General features: G+C 39.7%; 1 protein-coding gene across 1 annotated transcript; it reads left to right on the forward strand.

The window, feature by feature from the left end:
* The first annotated feature begins 6,198 nt into the window (after positions 1–6,198).
* Positions 6,199–16,046, forward strand: CAMLG (calcium modulating ligand). Its single transcript, XM_030318418.1, has 4 exons — positions 6,199–6,464; positions 8,150–8,607; positions 10,270–10,335; positions 15,429–16,046. Exons 1-4 carry the CDS (start codon positions 6,281–6,283, stop codon positions 15,618–15,620), a joined length of 900 nt encoding a protein of 299 aa, XP_030174278.1. The 5' UTR covers positions 6,199–6,280; the 3' UTR covers positions 15,621–16,046.
* Positions 16,047–17,266: the final 1,220 nt, after the last annotated feature.

A 17,266-nucleotide genomic window follows, 5' to 3' on the forward strand; every position in this document is an offset into this window, starting at 1 on the left:
TATATAGTGACTCGTCATTTAAAGGGATATGGATAACTTGCCAGTTACTGAATTGTGTTATGTTGTACACCCAAGTCATTGGAAGGCTATGGCTGAAAGTGGTTTGAATCTAATCTGGTGTTACAGTGGTCATAAGCCAGGGGCACCTGGGTGTCTCAGTTGGTTAAGTGACCAATCTCAGCTCAGGTCATGAGAGCCTGGAGCCTGTTTCAAATTCTGTGTCCCACTCTCTTTCTGCCCCTACCCTGCTTGCTCTGTCTCTCTCAAAAATAAATAAAAACTAAAAAAGAAATTATAGAGTGGTCATAAACTTAATTCTTGATGCTCACTCTTCATAGATTTAAAGTTGGTGTTTTTTTTGTTTTTTTTTTTTAAATTCTTGACAGGTTTCAAGTACTACTCCATTGACTTCTGGATCCTTTGGTTATCAGTAAGATGCCTACTGTCAATCTAATTGTTACTTTGAAGATAATGTTAGCTTTCATGATTTTTCTTTTATCCTTAATATTCCTCAGTTTGGCGACTCTGAGTGTATTGTTTATCTTGCTAATTTTTCAGAGCACATTTTAATTTGAAAATCTTTGTATATCTTGATTTATGGAAAATTCTCTTTCTTTAATTGAGGTATGATTGACATATAAAGCTATTTTCTTTTAAAAATATGCTTGTCATTTTCTCTATTCTTTTTTACTTCAGAATTCATACGAGATGTATCTTTTCACTAATTCCTCTTTGACTATGTCCAGGTTGGACTTTTCATCTCATCTCATGAATATTATATCTGCATACCTGTATTTTTCATTTCTAAGATTAATTTTTTTAATACCTGTCTGGTTTTGGTTGGTTTCTTCCTGTTTTTGCTCAGTAATGTATTCAGACTGTTCTATAAAATTCTTTCTGGGGAAATTCGCAATTTTTTAAGTTTTAATTCCAGTTATTTAACATACAGTATAATATTAGTTTCAGGTGCACCATACAGTGATTCAACAATTACATACATCACCCAGTGCTCATCACAAGTGCCCTCCTTTTCCTCCTCTTCCTCTTCCTCTTCTCCTCCTCCTCCTCTTTCTCCTCCTCTTTCTCCTTTTTTTTTAAAAAAGTATTTTTTTATTAGTATTTTTTTAAGTAATCTCTACCCCCAGTGTGGTGCTTCATCTCAAGACCCCAAGATCGAGAGTCGCATGTTCTTCTCACTGAGCCAGCCAGGTGCCCCTCAACAAGTGCACTCCTTGTCCCCATCACCTATTTCACCTATACCCTCACCCCCCACAAATTCCAATTTTTTTTTTAATTTTTTTTTTCAACGTTTATTTATTTTTGGGACAGAGAGAGACAGAGCATGAATGGGGGAGGGGCAGAGAGAGAAGGAGACACAGAATCGGAAACAGGCTCCAGGCTCTGAGCCATCAGCCCAGAGCCTGACGCGGGGCTTGAACTCACGGACCGCGAGATCGTGACCTGGCTGAAGTTGGACGCTTAACCGACTGCGCCACCCAGGCGCCCCTCACAAATTCCAATTTTTTATTTGGTTGGCAGAATTTATTTTTTTTTCATTAATTCATGTATTTTGAGAGAGAGGGAGAGAGAGCAGAGGAGGAGCAAAAAGAGAGGGAGATAATCCGAAAAAGGTTCTTCACTATCAGCACAGAGCCCAACATGGGGCTCAGACCTTCAAACTGTGAGATCGTGATCTGAGCCAAGATCGAGTTGGACATGTAACTGACTGAGCCACCCAGGTGCCCCTGGCTGGCATAATTTAAATGTAGTATTTATTCATGTTTGTTAGAATTTGAGTTTGTAGGTTACTGGAGTGGGAGAATTTTTGTTTTTGTTTTAGCTTATCTCTGTCCAAGTTCTCCATCCCTTCCTGCCCATCTAAGGGGTTTTTTAGTTGAATTTTCTGGCCCCTTCCCCAAGACTAGGGGTCATGGTAGTGTCCTGCAATGATTTGGGGCTATCGCCCACCAGCAGTGGGAAGACTAGTTGTCCTCTCTTCTGCTGAACTTAAAAGCTCAAGTTCGGGGCGCCTGGGTGGCGCAGTCGGTTAGGCGTCCGACTTCAGCCAGGTCACGATCTCACGGTCCGTGAGTTCGAGCCCCGCGTCAGGCTCTGGGCTGATGGCTTGGAGCCTGGAGCCTGTTTCCGATTCTGTGTCTCCCTCTCTCTCTGCCCCTCCCCCGTTCATGCTCTGTCTCTCTCTGTCCCAAAAATAAATAAACGTTGAAAAAAAAATTAAAAAAAAAAAAAAGCTCAAGTTCAAGGCTATGTGGGTCAATAGCAAATGATATTTTGAATAATTTTTGGAGGGAAAGCTTACCTCAAGCAGTGAGTCCTATTTGTCCCTATGTGTTTGTTATGTGGAGCACTTCCAGTGCTTTTTAGCCCATAGAATGTGCTACTGTTGCCTGCTCATGGACTTGCTGCCCAACAGGCCCAATGTTAGCTCTGCAATGCTGCGTTTTGGTCTGCTGTTTCTCTTGTTTTTGAGTCTAGTTATTTGTTTTTCTCCCTTGACATTTTTAGCTGTTATTTCTGTGTGGAGTGGAGAGGAGTCCAAGGATCAACTTACTGCCTAAATTTATCCCCCGGAAACTGAATTCCAGTTTTGTCACTTATGACTCAATCTTTTCAGCTGTGTATCTACATTTTATCAATCAAGTATTATTAGTAGCCTGCCTAAACAATGCTTCTAAAATCAAATAAAAATTATACATAAGACTCATTGAAAATGCCATGTTTTGGGGCACTTGGGTGGCTCAGTCGGTTAAGCATCTGACTTCAGCTCAGGTCATGAACTCTCGGTTCTTGAGTTCGAGCCCCACATCGGGCTCTGTGCTGACAGCTCAGAGCCTGGAGCCTGCTTCAGATTCTGGGTCTCCCTCTCTGTTCCTCCCCCGGTCACACACACACAGACACACACACACTCTCTCTCTCAAAAATAAATAAAGATTAAAAATTTTTTTTTAAAATGCCTTCTTTTGACACTTCCTCTAAAAGAAAAATTTCTGCAACTATTCACGTAAGTGTAATCTAGTGCTGTCAGTGCTAGATTTGTGGCAAAGTGGTAAGTTTTTTAAAGTTAATTTATGTATTGTAGGAGGAGGGGCAGAGAGAGGGAGAGACAGAGTCCCAAGCAAGCTCTTTGCTGTCAGCACAGAGCCTGACATGGGGCTGCAATCCACAAACACTGAAAAAAATCAAGGCTTAACCCAGTCACCCAAAGCGCCCAAAATGGCAAAGTTTTAAAGAATGGATTTGCCCTTGTAAAGTCCATAGTGAGGGAGATAGAAATTAATATAAGAATCTTAAGTATGTGAGGCACCTGGGTGGCTCAGTCAGTTAAGTGTCCCACTCTTTTTTTTTTAACATTTTAAATTCATTTCTGAGAGAGAGGGCATGAAATAGGAGGGGCAGAGAGAGGAAGAAGGATCCAAAGGGGCTCTGCCCTGACAGCAGAGAGCCCAATGTGGGGCTTGAACTCATGAGGCATGAGATCATGACCTGAGCTGAAGTCAGAAGCTTAACTGGCTGAGCCACCCAGGCACTGAGCCATCTAGGTACCCTGTTTCTGACTTTTGATTTCAGCTCGGGTCATGATCTCTGCATTCCTGAGTTCAACCTCCATGTCAGGCTCTGCACTGACAGCAAGGAGCCTGCTTGGCATTCTGTCTCCCTTGCTCTCTGCCCTTCCCCCACTCTCTGTCTCAAGAATAAATAAATTAAAAAAAATCTTAAGTACGCACATCATTTGTCAAAGAATCACTTATACCACTGACAAGTACTAGGAAGTTTAATAAATAAACTGCAGAAACCCATAGATAAATGGTTCCTCAGGAATGAGAAAGTATGTGACATAAAATCTTCACATTTCTAATTCTTATCTAACTAAAGGGGCCATCATGCATCTAAGGAGACAAATTTTTTATTTGGCTTTCTATAGGCCTTCGTAAGTGAAAAAAATATTGTTTATCCTAGAATTGTATTTGGTTTCAATTTATCAGAACTATACTTCATTAAGTTCTGCACATTTATTATACTTAACAATTACTTCGGTTTTAGAATTTTTTAAAGACACTATTGGGGACTCAGATATAGGTCTGTACACAAAGGCAGGGAAACCGTTTCTAATGCTTTATAATTATTAACCAGGGCATGTCCTTGGGACTTAGCTTTCATTCCATCAAGGGAGAACATCCGCATTTATTTATATTTTTATTTTTTAATGTTTATTTATTTTTGAGAGAGTGTGAGTGGGGGAGGGGCAAAGAGAGGGGGTGAGCAGAGGATCTGAAGCAGGTTCTACGCTGACAGCACTGAGCCCAATGTGAGGCTTGAACTCTTGAACCACAAGATCATGACCTGAGCTGAAGTCAGATGCTCAACTGACTAAGCCACCCAGGCACCCCTATTTCTAAACAAACAAACAAACAAATAAATAAATGTTTATTTATTTTGAGAGAGAAAGAGAGCATGGATGCCAGCAGGGGAGGGGCAGAGAGGGACAGAGAGAATCCCAAGCAGGCTTTTCGAAGTGAGCACAGAGCCCAAGGATGGGGTTCAATCTCCAGAACCATGAGATCACAACTTGAGCTGAAAGCAAGAGTCCTAGGGCACCTGGGTGGTTCAGTTGGTTAAGCCTAGAACTTTGGCTCGGGTCATGATTTTGTGCTTCCTGAGTTTGAGCCCTGTGTTGGGCTCTCTGCTGACAGTTCAAGAGCCTGGAATCTGCTTCAGTTTCCAGTTTCTGTCTCCTTCTTTCTCTTATCTTCCCGGCTTGAGTGCTTGCGCTCTCTCTCAAAAAACAAACAAGCAAACAAAAACCAAAAGAGTCCCATGCTTAACCCACTCAGCTGCCCAAACACCCCAAAATCCGTGTTTATACCTCAGCTCCTTATGTTATTGAATCCAAAAGATAAACTGTTAGATTTTTTTTTACACTTTTTTTCTTAAACTTATCTGTTTGGAACAGAATCAGGTGACTAATGGTTAAATACAGTATTTCATTACTTTCTGTTTAGGGAGGATTTCACCTGCTTCCTAATTTTGACTATGAGTTTGACTCATTCTGGTTTCATTGCAGGGGACCCACTAGATAGCCTCACCCTCTGGAGCCTCAGGTGTGAATCGGCCACAAGGCCTCCTCAGCAAGCGTTGACGGATGATTCGATTCCTTCGTTCTTTTACTCATTCACTTTATCTTTATGATTAACACCTGCATACAAATGCAGGGCTGCGTTATGACTTTTGTATGCCCTACACACTTTTCTTTCATGGGCTCCTTCCTCCATACGGGCATTATTAAATCGTATTTTAGGACTGTGTTAGCAAAGGATGACTATAATCCAGGTCAGATTATTATATATTAATTATTATGCTTTTCTTCTGACTTTAAAATAAATTAAAATTAAAACATTTTCTCAGGCTCCTAATACTATTGTGGACCTCAACACTGCTTTAAGGTAAGTGGGCCCCGCTGAACGCTCACATTGTTCCAGGAGTTGCAGTTGCGAACAATATACAATGCTGGAGCCTACATTCTAGCTGGTGAGAAACAGACATAAACAAAGTAAGTACATTTATCTTGCGAATCGGTTACAAGTGTTAAGAAAAAACAATAAGGAGAACGTTACGGAGTGTTGAGAAGGGTGGCAATTTAAACAGAATGGACAGGACAAGCATCACTAGGCAAGACTTGAAGGAAGATGTGAACAAGGCCTGGAACACGACAGGTATATACTTGGGGAAAAAAGACCATTAAGGAGAAAGTCTCAGCCACAAAAACAAAACCTAAAAGCAACTCTCCCCAAAGCGTCGCTCCTCGAGTTACGTATTTCCGTAATCTATAAGCGAGGTCGCAGAAGGTCATTGGAAACAAGTGCCTGCCGCAGCAACCTCCATTTTGCTTTTGGGCACAAGCCTACGCTACGTCTGGGCCTCATCTGTATTCCTTTACCTCTCGTTAGTTTGGGGGTTCGCTTTTCTTCATGTCCTCGTGAAGAGCAGAGAACCCTGTCGACGGAGGAGAAGAACATTGATAGTTAAAACAGGCAGGAGGAACTAGGGCGGCCCACTCTGCCCTCATTCAAAATGGCGGCGCGAGACTCGCGCTTTGTCGGGTGGCGCGCATGCTTAGCCAGCCTCTCCGGCTTGGCGTTCTGGAGGGGCGGGCCTACGGCGGGGGAGGCGGGGGGAGGGGCGGCTCCCGCCCTGCGGCCTGGCCTGAAGTCATCTGCGCTGCCTCTGCTACCTGCAGCACCACCTTCATCCTTCCCTACCTATGGAGGGGAAGATGGAGCCTGTGACCGTAGCGACAGATAGCGGGGACCGGCCGGGGGCTCCAGCGGGCTCAGGCCTGTCGGCTTCCCAGCGTCGGGCCGAGCTGCGGCGGAGGAAGCTGCTTATGAACTCGGAACAGCGCATCAACCGGATCATGGGCTTTCACAGGCCCGGGAGTGGCGCAGGTGAGAACCTCCCATCTCCCTTCAGCTCCCGCCCACCTCTTTGAGTCTTGAGGGTCGTTCTTGCTTTCCCTCCAACGCCCCGCTGATCTTTTTGACAAAGCTCTGCTCTCTGACCTCCCCTCTGTCCCTGCTTTTTAGGTGATGTCTCAAGTTCTCACTTCTTAATCTCTGGACGTTTCTAGTACCTGTCTTCAGTTTTCCGTAGGTTTCGCTCTCAGATTTTCCTTGTTCCCGCCCCAGGTTGTGAAACCTTGGCTCCTGAGCCCTATGGCATGGTGCCCTCTGCCCAGTTATGCTAGACAGCCCCTTTTCCCCCTTCTTTCCCTACGCCCTCCCCTCTTTTGAAGGGCGCACATTTTCCGCCCCGGTTACATTGCTCTCTTGTGCCCTTCAGGAAGAATACTTGGCTTTCTTTCCGTTCCAGATGCTTTCCCTTCTAGTGCCTTCCCTAGTATCTATCTCCCTTCTTTTGCTTTTCGCTGTTACTCTGTCGGCACAGGGGAACTTGTGCTTACTGAACTGCCCCCCTAGTCCTTCCTACGTGGATCTAGGACCCTTACAGTCATATCGTAGTGTCTGTGTTCAGTGCCCTCAACACTGTCATCTGCAGGCTTTCAACAACAGGAGAATAAATTTGGAGCGACCATTCTTTGTACCCTAACAAGTGGGCCGTGCCCACCAGAGGTCTTCTCTCTTAGTGTGCTAAGATTGATGTCAGGAACTGCATTTAACCCTAGAGAGAGTTCCTCATTTCTCCCCCAATGCATGTACAATGAGTTCCTAAAAAATTTTTTTCATGTGATTATTTATGGAACACTTAATATGAGCTAGTGTTCTCTAAGTTTCCATTCAGTGCCTGTAGTAATTGACGCTTAGTCACTGTTCGCAAGCTACTTAAATCTTTGTGATTTCTGCGGGGCTTTAGATAGACAGCTCTGAACTTTTAGATAGTTCACAGGTTTGCAGCCAGAACTACTAGGAAAGGTAAGAAGCGCTTTTTCAAATTCATCTAGAACAGCAGCTAGAAAACACATTTCTCCCTTTAATAATTAAAAGCAGGGTATTTATTCTTTCCCAAGACATGTATTTGTTACCCTTCTCGAGGTACATTCTGTATTTTATTCTTTTGCTTTGAACATTCTGTCACTAAAGGCTTTATTTTGTATTTAAACCCGAAAAGCATCCTAAAACTGCTTAAGTACCTACTAATGGCTCCAGCACTACAGTGGGAGGATTACGTAAACAGTAGCTGTAGGATATGCCACACCCTATGCTGACAGGACTCTGGATTCAGAATTGTAATATTAAAATACAGGTTTTAAAGAGCTTTAATCATTTTATATTTTTAACCAGATAGGCTAGAGCAGGCAGTGCAGTCATACTTCTGGGATACATTATCCATGAAAACCTGGTCTTGTTGGCTTGCTCCATCCATGACCATCTTTCCCAATTTGTCTGCTAGTCTTCTACTCCCCAAATTTGGATTATGTCCTTTGCAGGAAAACTCTTCTGGAGTGATGTATTTTGAGCGTGTAGAGGAAGGAACTAGTTTATTTTTTCATGCGGAACCAGTATTTAGATTCAGAGACTGCAGAGTTCTACCAGTAGCAGCATATTTTTGAATCTTAACGTGAAAGGTGTTTGCCAGCATACACTACATAAGGCTTCTAAATTTCTCTTCTCAGAAGAAGAAGGTCAAACAAAATCAAAGCAGGACAGTGACAAACTGAACTCTCTCACCATCCCTTCAGTTTCAAAGCGAGTAGTGCTGGGCGATTCGGTTGGTACAGGAACTACTGACCAGCAAAGTGATGTGGCCGAGGTAAAGGGGACTCAGCTGGGAGACAGATTGGACTCTTTCATTAAACCACCTGAGTGCAGTAATGATGTAAACCTTGAGCTCCGGCAGCGGAACAGAGGGGACCTGACAGCAGACACTGTCCAGAGGGGTTCTCGCCATGGCCTCGAACAGTACCTCTCCAGATTTGAAGAAGCAATGAAGCTACGGAAACAGCTGATTAGTGAGAAACCCAATCAAGAAGATGGAAATACAGCAGAAGAATTTGACTCTTTTCGAATATTTAGATTGGTGGGATGTGCTCTTCTTGCCTTTGGAGTCAGAGCTTTTGTTTGCAAGTACTTGGTAAGAAACATAATGGAAAATGCAAATTGGTTATGTGATGAGGACTATTAATCCGTGGGACTGATTGCCAATATTACTGTTTACCAGATTCATGTGGCTGTTTGGGGATATAGTATAAACTGCTGTTCACCTAGATATAGATGAAATGTCCTGGTTAAATACAGAGCCCAGTAATAATTGCTTAACTCTTTCTGTATTCTAGGCAGCATTCTAAGTGTTTTACATGTATTAATTCATTTAACCTCATCCTCCTGAACTAGGTATCATTGGACTCTGTGTTTTATAGATGAAGGAATGAAGCCTCAGGGGTTAAGTCATTTGCCCAAGGTCACATCGCTCAGTGACAGCTGGGCAGTTGCTTTCCAAAGCCAAAGGGTAAAGTATCTACATGTACTATAGATTAATTACCACTTTTCAAATAATTTGAAACCTTAAAATGCAGTTGCTGTGGTCCTGAACAGGAGCTTTAATTTAATATAATCCTGAACCACATAATTTTCCTGTCGTTCAGAAAGCACCTCAGCATTTTATAATGTGGTAGTATCATCATAATGGCAGTTCGTCTTTATTGTACCAGAACGTGCCGGGAGAATTGAAGAAAGCCATAGCTCATAGTTTAGTGTCTTGCTCTTCGAAGTATTTCCATTCACTAGACATTTAAAGAATATCTACCAGGTACCAGGTACATAAGCAAATTTTTCAGATTATGAAAGTTTAGGTTACTCGGCAAAAACCTTTCTTAAAATCAGTTTTATGCATTTTTTCTTAAGTGAGAATCTGTTGTACAGACTTTTTTCTGATGTTAAATTGTCCTAGCTTTCAGCATTTAGTGAGATGTGTAGCTGCTTTCTCTTATTGAGAGGGCTCTGTGTTTTTATGATTTGAAAGTTAGGTCCTATTTTTATGCCTCATTTTTGTGTGAGGTTTTTTTGGTTTTCTGGGGTTTTTTTGCTATGAGATTTTCAGCTGCTATTTCTAAGTACTTCCATCTGGTGATGTTTGTTTGCTCGTTCACTCCATAATATTTTTACGTTTAGGAATAAATGTAAATTATTGTTTTGATCTTTCTGATTATATTGTGTGAGAAGCAAGAAAACCATGCCATTTTATCTATAACAAGAATAGCTTGTCATTTGGATGCCAGAGATAGAGTTAATAAGTCAACTTCTTGCCCCAGAGTCTGGGAATGCATGTTATCTTTTGAGTACTGGGCCTTTATGTGTGCTTTGAAATTGTCAGTTAGTTACTTCTCGGTGAGAGAGATGTTACTGCATAATGTGTTACACATCTATCACCACTGAATACTCTAAATCATTTAAAGAGTAAATTTTTGTGAGAGAAGACATTTTGGGGGACATCAAAATAATGTGACTTGAGAAGCATGTTTTTTAATAAGGACTTAATTATAAGCTTAATTATAAACTTATTTATAAACTTAATTATAAGTTTTATAATAAGGAAATCTAGTCCCTTTAGTTTTTTCACCCTTCTGCAGAAACAAGAATGCTCTCAGCCACTAAAATTAAGTTGTTGTTGTTTTTTTTTTTTTTTTTTTTACCATGTTTTTGCTTGGAATTTTACAGCTGCTGTTAGTTTAATTTGATTTGTTGTGATTTGAATGATAATGTTGGAAATACATAACTTTATCTTCTGTCTTCACAGTCCATATTTGCTCCGTTTCTTACTTTACAACTTGCATACATGGGACTATACAAATACTTTCCTAAGGTAAATTAAAATTTTTTCTAAATTGGGGTGATGTGTTTAGACCAATTAATGATTAGATAATTCTAAGAGCTTAAAAAAAATTAGTCATACTCATGGTCTGAATCAGTGTTACTAAGAGTGTCATTGTCCCACCAATGCTGATCTTAAAACTTTCATTTCTATTTATAATGAGTTAAGTTCAGGAGGGAGTGATTAGAAACTTGTTAGCAATTTGAAATTGCCATAACATTTTTATCATATTTTACAAATATGTCGATCTACCATAGACTGGTGGAAAAACTTAACTACAGAATTTGAATAGTACTTGTCTGAGAAAGTATTGAGTTTAATTACTTAGTGAATGTAGTGATGCACTGTCTGTAATAAAGGAAATTAATTTTAAGAGGGGGCCATTTATCTTACTGTGCTCCTTTCTAGATGCTTAACAGCAGTGCTTTTTATCTTAATGTCAAGGGCCTGGTATTTTCAAGAAATATTTGGCCAAAACTGCACTACAGAATCATGTAGAATGCTCGTGTTTACCTAGTTGGCTTACTTACAAATGTATACACAGTTTTATGGGACTTGAATGGTGGAGAAAATAACCTCACTTATGTGATTGAGTTTTGTATGATTTTTTTACTGAAAAACAGGTACTTGGTCATTTACTTAGTTATTTGTTATTATTTATTATTTGTGTTTATTTTTTGAGAGAGAGAGGGAGACAGAGCATGAGTGGGGGTGGGGGGGAGAGAGAGACACACACACAGAATCCAAAGCAGACTCCAGGCTCTGAGCTGTCAGTACAGAGCCTGACTTGGGGCTGGAACTCAACGAAATGCAAGATCATGCCCTGAGCGGAAGTTGGTAGCTTAACCAACTGAGCCACCTAGGCACCCCCTCATGTGTATTTTGAATGGGGTTTGAAACTTATATTTATGAAGAGTCAAATAGGCCATATATATCAAGTAAGAGAGAGAAGAAAGAAATGTAATTTTATTTTATTTTAAAATTTATTTAGTTTTTTTGATTATATAGATGTATATTTATTGACCTCGCCCCCCCCCCCCCAAGAAAAGTAATTAATTAAAGTGTCTGTTTAGAAATTAATTCTTTAAACACTGATTATAGTTTTACAATAGCAAAGTTTGGAAACAACGAAGATGTCTACTAATAAATGACCTATTAGGGGCACCTGGCTGGCTCTGTCAATAGAGTATATGACTCTTAATCTCTGGGCCGAGAGTTTGAGCCTCATGTTGGGTGTGGCGTCTACTTAAAATAAAAATGTTCTTTAAAAAAAAAATTTTTTTTTAATGTTTATTTCTGAGAGACAGAACATGAGTGGGGGAGGGGCAGAGAGAGAGGGAGGCACAGAATCCCAAGCAGGCTCCAGGCTCTGAGTTGTCAGCACAGAGCCCGACATGGGGCTTGAACTCACAAACTGTGAGATCATGACGTGAGCTGAAGTCGGTCGCTCAACCGACTGAACCACCCAAGCACCCCAAAAATGTTTTAAATATTAAAAAAAAATAAAATGACTCACTAAATTATGGCATATCCATTCAGAATGATGAAGCTCTGATGTATAGATAATAGTAAGCTCGCCAAGAAATACTAAGAAGAAAACAAAATGCAGCATAGGATCTATAGTATATTGCTTTTTTCGTAAAAAGGAGAATAATATATATTTGATTTTGCTTGTGTATGTGTGAAGAAACTGGAAGTTTTGTGATTTTTTTTTTTTTTTTAAGATTTTAGTTTTAAGTAATCTCTATACCCAACATAGGGCTCAAACCTACAACCCTGATAACAAGATTCGCACAATCTGAGCCAGCCAGGAATCCCATAAACTCTGGAAAAATATTACATGAAACTATTAACAGCAGTTATTTGTGATAGGAATGTGTGGGGGTTACTAGGTAAATGGGGGAGAGAAAAGGAAGGGAGATTACTGTATACTTTGTACTTTTCTCTCAACAAAACATTTTTTTATGGATGTGTCTTTTTTTTTTTTTAAGTGTATTTATTTTGAGAGAGAGAGAGAAAGAGAATCCCAAGCAGCTCCAAGCTGTCAGTGCAGAGCCCGACTCCATGCTCGATCTCATAAACCATGAGATCCTGAAATCAAGAGTTGGACACTTAACCAACTGAGCCACCCAGGTGCTCCTGTATCTTTTCTTTTTAAGATAAAAAACAATTTTTTTAAGTAATCTCCACACCTACATGGGGTTGAACTTACCACCCTGAGATCTAGAATCACATGCATTAGCAGCTGAGCCAGCCAGGTACCCCTTTGTTTCATTTTATTTTCTTTCCCTCTCTTCCTTCCTTCCTTCCTTCCTTCCTTCCTCCCTTCCTCCCTCCCTCCCTCCCTCCCTCCTCTTTCTTTCTTTCTTTCTTTCTTTCTTTCTTTCTTTCTTTCTTTCTTTCTTTCCTTTTTTTTTTTTTTACATGTTTATCACTTATTTTTGAGAGAGAGAGTGCATGTGAACAGAAGTGAGTGGGGGAAGGGCAGAGAGAGAGGGAGACAGAAAATCCCAAGCAAGCTCCATGCTGCCAGCGCAGAGCCTGTCACAGGGCCAAAGCCACGAACCATGAGATCATGATGTGAGCTAAAACCAAGAGCTTAACCAACTGAGCCACCCAGGCACCTTTTTTTTTTTTTAGAGATTTTATTTTTAAGTAACCTCTACACCCAGCATGGGGCTTGAATTTACAACCCCGAGATCCGGAATAACGCTCTACCGACTGAGCCAGCCAGGTGCCCCTTGTAGGAACACTTAAGAAAAAATTCTTTTTTTAATGTTTATTTTTGAGAGAGACAGAGACAGAATGTCAGTGGTTTGGGGCAGAGAGAGAGGGAGACACAGAATCTGAAGCAGGTTCCGGGCTCTGAGCTGTCAGCACAGGGCCCAATGCCAGGCTTGAACTCACAAGCTGTGAGATCATGACCTGAGCCGAAGTCAGATGCTCAACCGACTGAGCTATCCAGGCGCCCCTGGAACAGTTTTTAAACAGACAGAAATGTTTAAAGAATTGTACAGTGAGCGCCCATTTCTACTTATTACCTAAATTCTACAAGTAACATTTTGTTATATTATCATGATTTATGCAATTTATCCATTTTCAGTCCATCTTTTTTTTTTCCTTGATGAGTTTCAAAGTATGTTGTAGATGTTGACATCAGTATGCTTTACCCCTTACAATTCAGTGGTTGTTTATGGTTATTCTTGTTTTCATTAAGGTAAAATTTTCACACAGTAAAATGCTCAAATCTTTAGTGAGTTTTGTCAGCCTGTGAGTCCCAAATCCTTTAAAGGTTTAGAACATGACTGTTAGGAATTTCCACTGTGTCCCTTTTCAGTCAGCTTTCAGCCCCTTACACCCGGAGGGTCTGATTGTTTTTTTCCCACCATAGATTAGTTTTTGCCTATTTTAGTACTTCTTTCTTTCCTTTTTTTTTTAAGATTTCATTTATTAAAAAAAATTTTTTTTGTTTATTTATTTTGAGAGAGAAAGTGCGCACAAGTGGGGAAGGGGCAGAGAGAAGAGAGACACAGAATCCCAAGCAGGCTCTGCCTCATCAGTGCAGAGCCTGATGTGAGGCTCCAGCTTAGGAAGTAGGAGATCATGACCTGCACTGAGATCAAGAGTCGGATGCTTAACCGACTGAGCCACCCAGGTGCCCCTAAGTATTTTATTTTTAAGTAATCTCTATACCCAGCGTGGGGCTCAAACTCAAAACCCCGAGATCAAGAGCCAGCCCGCTGCTCCTGTTTTAGTATTTCATATATGTGGAATCATTCTTGTACATACTTTTTTGTGCAAGGCTTCTTTTATCCTGCATAATATTGAGTTTCATCCATGTTTTTGAGTGTATCAGGCCATCCACACCCCCTTTTTTTTTCTTAGTAATATTCCATTGTATCACTGTGTGCATTTGTTGATCTCATCTCCTCTTGATGGTCATCTTGTTTCCAATTTTTGGTTATTATGTCTAAAGCAGCTGACAATTTCTATGAATCCTTTTGTAGACATAGGCTCTATTTTCTCTTGGGTAACCTTTGCTTTTTATATTTAAAAAGTTTTTTAATCATGTGACTGGGTTTGTTGATAACCAAATTGATAAATAAAAATTCAGCCTTGGGTCGCCTGGGTGGCTCAGTCGGTTAAGCATCAACTTCGGCTCATGTCATGATATCATGGTTTGTGAGTTGGAGCCCTGCATTGGCCTTTGTACTGACAGTGCAGAGCCTGGAGTCTGCTTCGAATTCTATGTCTCCCTCTCTCTCTGCTCCTCCCCTGACCTCTCTCTCTCTCTCTCTCCCAAAAATTAAGATTAAAAAAAAAAAGATAATAGTACTCTTTAAAAAAAAAATTCAGCCTTGAATCTAAAAATTAGATGAGAAAATTTTATCAGGGGATACATGTTCCATGATATCCTACTGCATGCGTAACAAGTATGAATTCCTTTGCAAGGCAGATAGAGCTCTACAGAATGTTGTGATGATTCTGTCACGAATAACTCTGTCCTTTAGTATGGCTGTCACTCTTCAGGCTTTTGTTGTCGTGAGACTTACCTTACAATGAGATTTCTCCTCTCATTTTTATCCAGCTAAATCTTGCTCATTCTTGAAGGCCTGTTTTCAGTTTCCAATTCTACTTCCTTTTGAAATAAGATCTTCACTGTGCTTTCTTTATGCATATAACCGTGGACTAATTTCTATCTTCTTTGAGCCACTATGCTATACATTATCCATGCCATTCATTTAGCAGTTATTTATGTCCTGTGTAGTAATGTTTTTCCTGTTTTTGTCTTGTGCGGTTGTATATATCTTAAATTGTTATTTTTGCCTTGCCTCTAAGGCTTTTTTTTTCACTTTTGATAGCATGAATGGTGTCTTTCCCATTATTGCCTAGCGATAGGCATTATATGCTTTACACATTATATACTTAGTAAATGTTGGTTGATATATTACTGATTGATGTATTGAGACTTCAGTAATAGTTTTGAATCATTTCAGCAAAAATAGCAGCACTGATCATGTATGTATAGAGCTTAAGTAGTCTTCTGAAAGCTGTAAGATTTATTTAAGTCTTTCTGTGTACAGGGTGAAAAGAAGATAAAGACAACAGTGCTAACAGCTGCACTTCTATTATCTGGAATTCCTGCTGAAGTGATAAATCGATCGATGGATACCTATAGTAAAATGGGAGAAGTTTTCACAGATCTCTGTGTCTACTTTTTCACTTTTATCTTTTGTCATGAACTCCTCAATTACTGGGGCTCTGAAGTACCATGAAGCTTGGAGAACACAGAAGGAGAAGCTTATAAAAAAGCAACTTCTCATCTATATTGCAGTGTCTCTAAAAGAGGCAAATCAGTTTACACCTTTATGTCATTCTTTTACTTTATAGGGTTGTAAAATCATTTGATTAGGAATGGAATGGCAGGTTCCCTGATTTAAAAGTGTTGAGTTTGTATTAATACTGATGTGATGAATATACTACCATGGTCACTAATTGACTTTTCTTGTTTGATTAGAATCCCTAGTCTGTACCTTTCCCTAACTTCTAAGATTTGTAATTCCTCTTTTGGGAGCTGAGCTACTGCTTTTAGGAGAGCAGATGCACACGGTCTCAGCCAGCCCCAAAGGCTGCGACTTGTATTTGTGTTGTTCTGTCCTGAGAAATGGAGCTGTCTTAAAAATAAAATGAAAGAAACTGAATTGTCTAATGTTAAGTCTGCACGTTTTAACTTATAAGAGCTGAATAAGGTAGCCAATTTTATCTTGTTGAGTATCTTAATTTTTACTTCAGCCTAAATATGGAGTAATAGATGAAGTGATTAACATTCATACATGTGAACTTAGAAGGTATTTATGAAGATATTTATTTTAATTTTTATTTATGAAAATTTTTTTTTTACCAAACTCAGAATTGGAAATTTTCACTTTTGAGTTTTCATTTTCTACAACTAAGGTTTTAAAGCAAACTAGAACAGCATGATTAGTATGTATAAAAATGAAATTTGAAAATTGACTGCGGTATGCAACCCACTATCATAGATACCCTTTTAACTAACTTGGTAACTGTCATATTTGGAAGGTTATAAAACATTAGGTGTTAATTTTGCTTGTTATCACATTTCCTTAAAGATTTTTTTATGGTCTAATTGATTAATCCTTGTGAAAGGATATATATTAATTAAAAGCATATATATCTTTTTTTTTTAAAAAGTTTTATTTATTTAAGTAATCACTATATCCAGTGTGGGGCTTGAGCCCATGACTTCAAGATCAAGAGTTGCGTGCCCTGCTGACTCAGGCACCGCTAAAAAATACACCTTTTTTTTTTCATTACTCCCAAAGTCTTCATTTTTTGTCATTTTACTTTGAACTAGAATAATAGAGAATAAGTATAGTAATTTAAGTGTATCTCCTGACTTAGGATAAGATGATGAGCACATGTTCTTCCTGATTCCATAATGAATCTAGAATCAAGAAGATTAAAAAGCATCCTCGGATTTGTCATCTTCCTCCCAATCCCTAGGAAGACACTAGTGGTCTTCAATTGTACGTGTTAACTTCTTTTGTGTCTTTAAAAAAAAAAAAAGCCCCATTCAGTCGGTTGACACATGCCAAGCTTTAATAATTATAGATCATTATCAAATTTATTTCAGAGGGAAGAGTTGGCTATGAGATGTCTGTGTCTGTTAGTGCCATTTTTTTTATTCACCCAGTTGGCATCTCCCTTACTATTTGCTTAAGTTTGTTGAGTAGTGTCAAACAGAAATGGTAGTTTCTTAGTGTTGGGAATCATGAAGAATTTTTTACTTCAGAAATTTCAAGGACTTGAAATGTATATGAGTAAAAACTAGATGGAAAAGTGACATCTTCGACCAGATTAGTTGTATAAATGGATGTGTGTCACCACCATTGGTCCTAAA

This window comes from Lynx canadensis, chromosome A1, assembly GCF_007474595.2.
Source record: "Lynx canadensis isolate LIC74 chromosome A1, mLynCan4.pri.v2, whole genome shotgun sequence".
In the NCBI taxonomy this organism is placed as follows: domain Eukaryota; kingdom Metazoa; phylum Chordata; class Mammalia; order Carnivora; family Felidae; genus Lynx; species Lynx canadensis.

Bases quoted from the DNA above. Each gene is read 5' to 3' on its own strand.
- CAMLG (XM_030318418.1), top strand. From the start codon at position 6,281: ATGGAGGGGAAGATGGAGCCTGTGACCGTAGCGACAGATAGCGGGGAC. The intron at 6,465-8,149 runs GTGAGAACCTCC...TTCTCTTCTCAG, and splicing joins CAGGCCCGGGAGTGGCGCAG to AAGAAGAAGGTCAAACAAAA. The intron at 10,336-15,428 runs GTAAATTAAAAT...TTCTGTGTACAG, and splicing joins TATACAAATACTTTCCTAAG to GGTGAAAAGAAGATAAAGAC.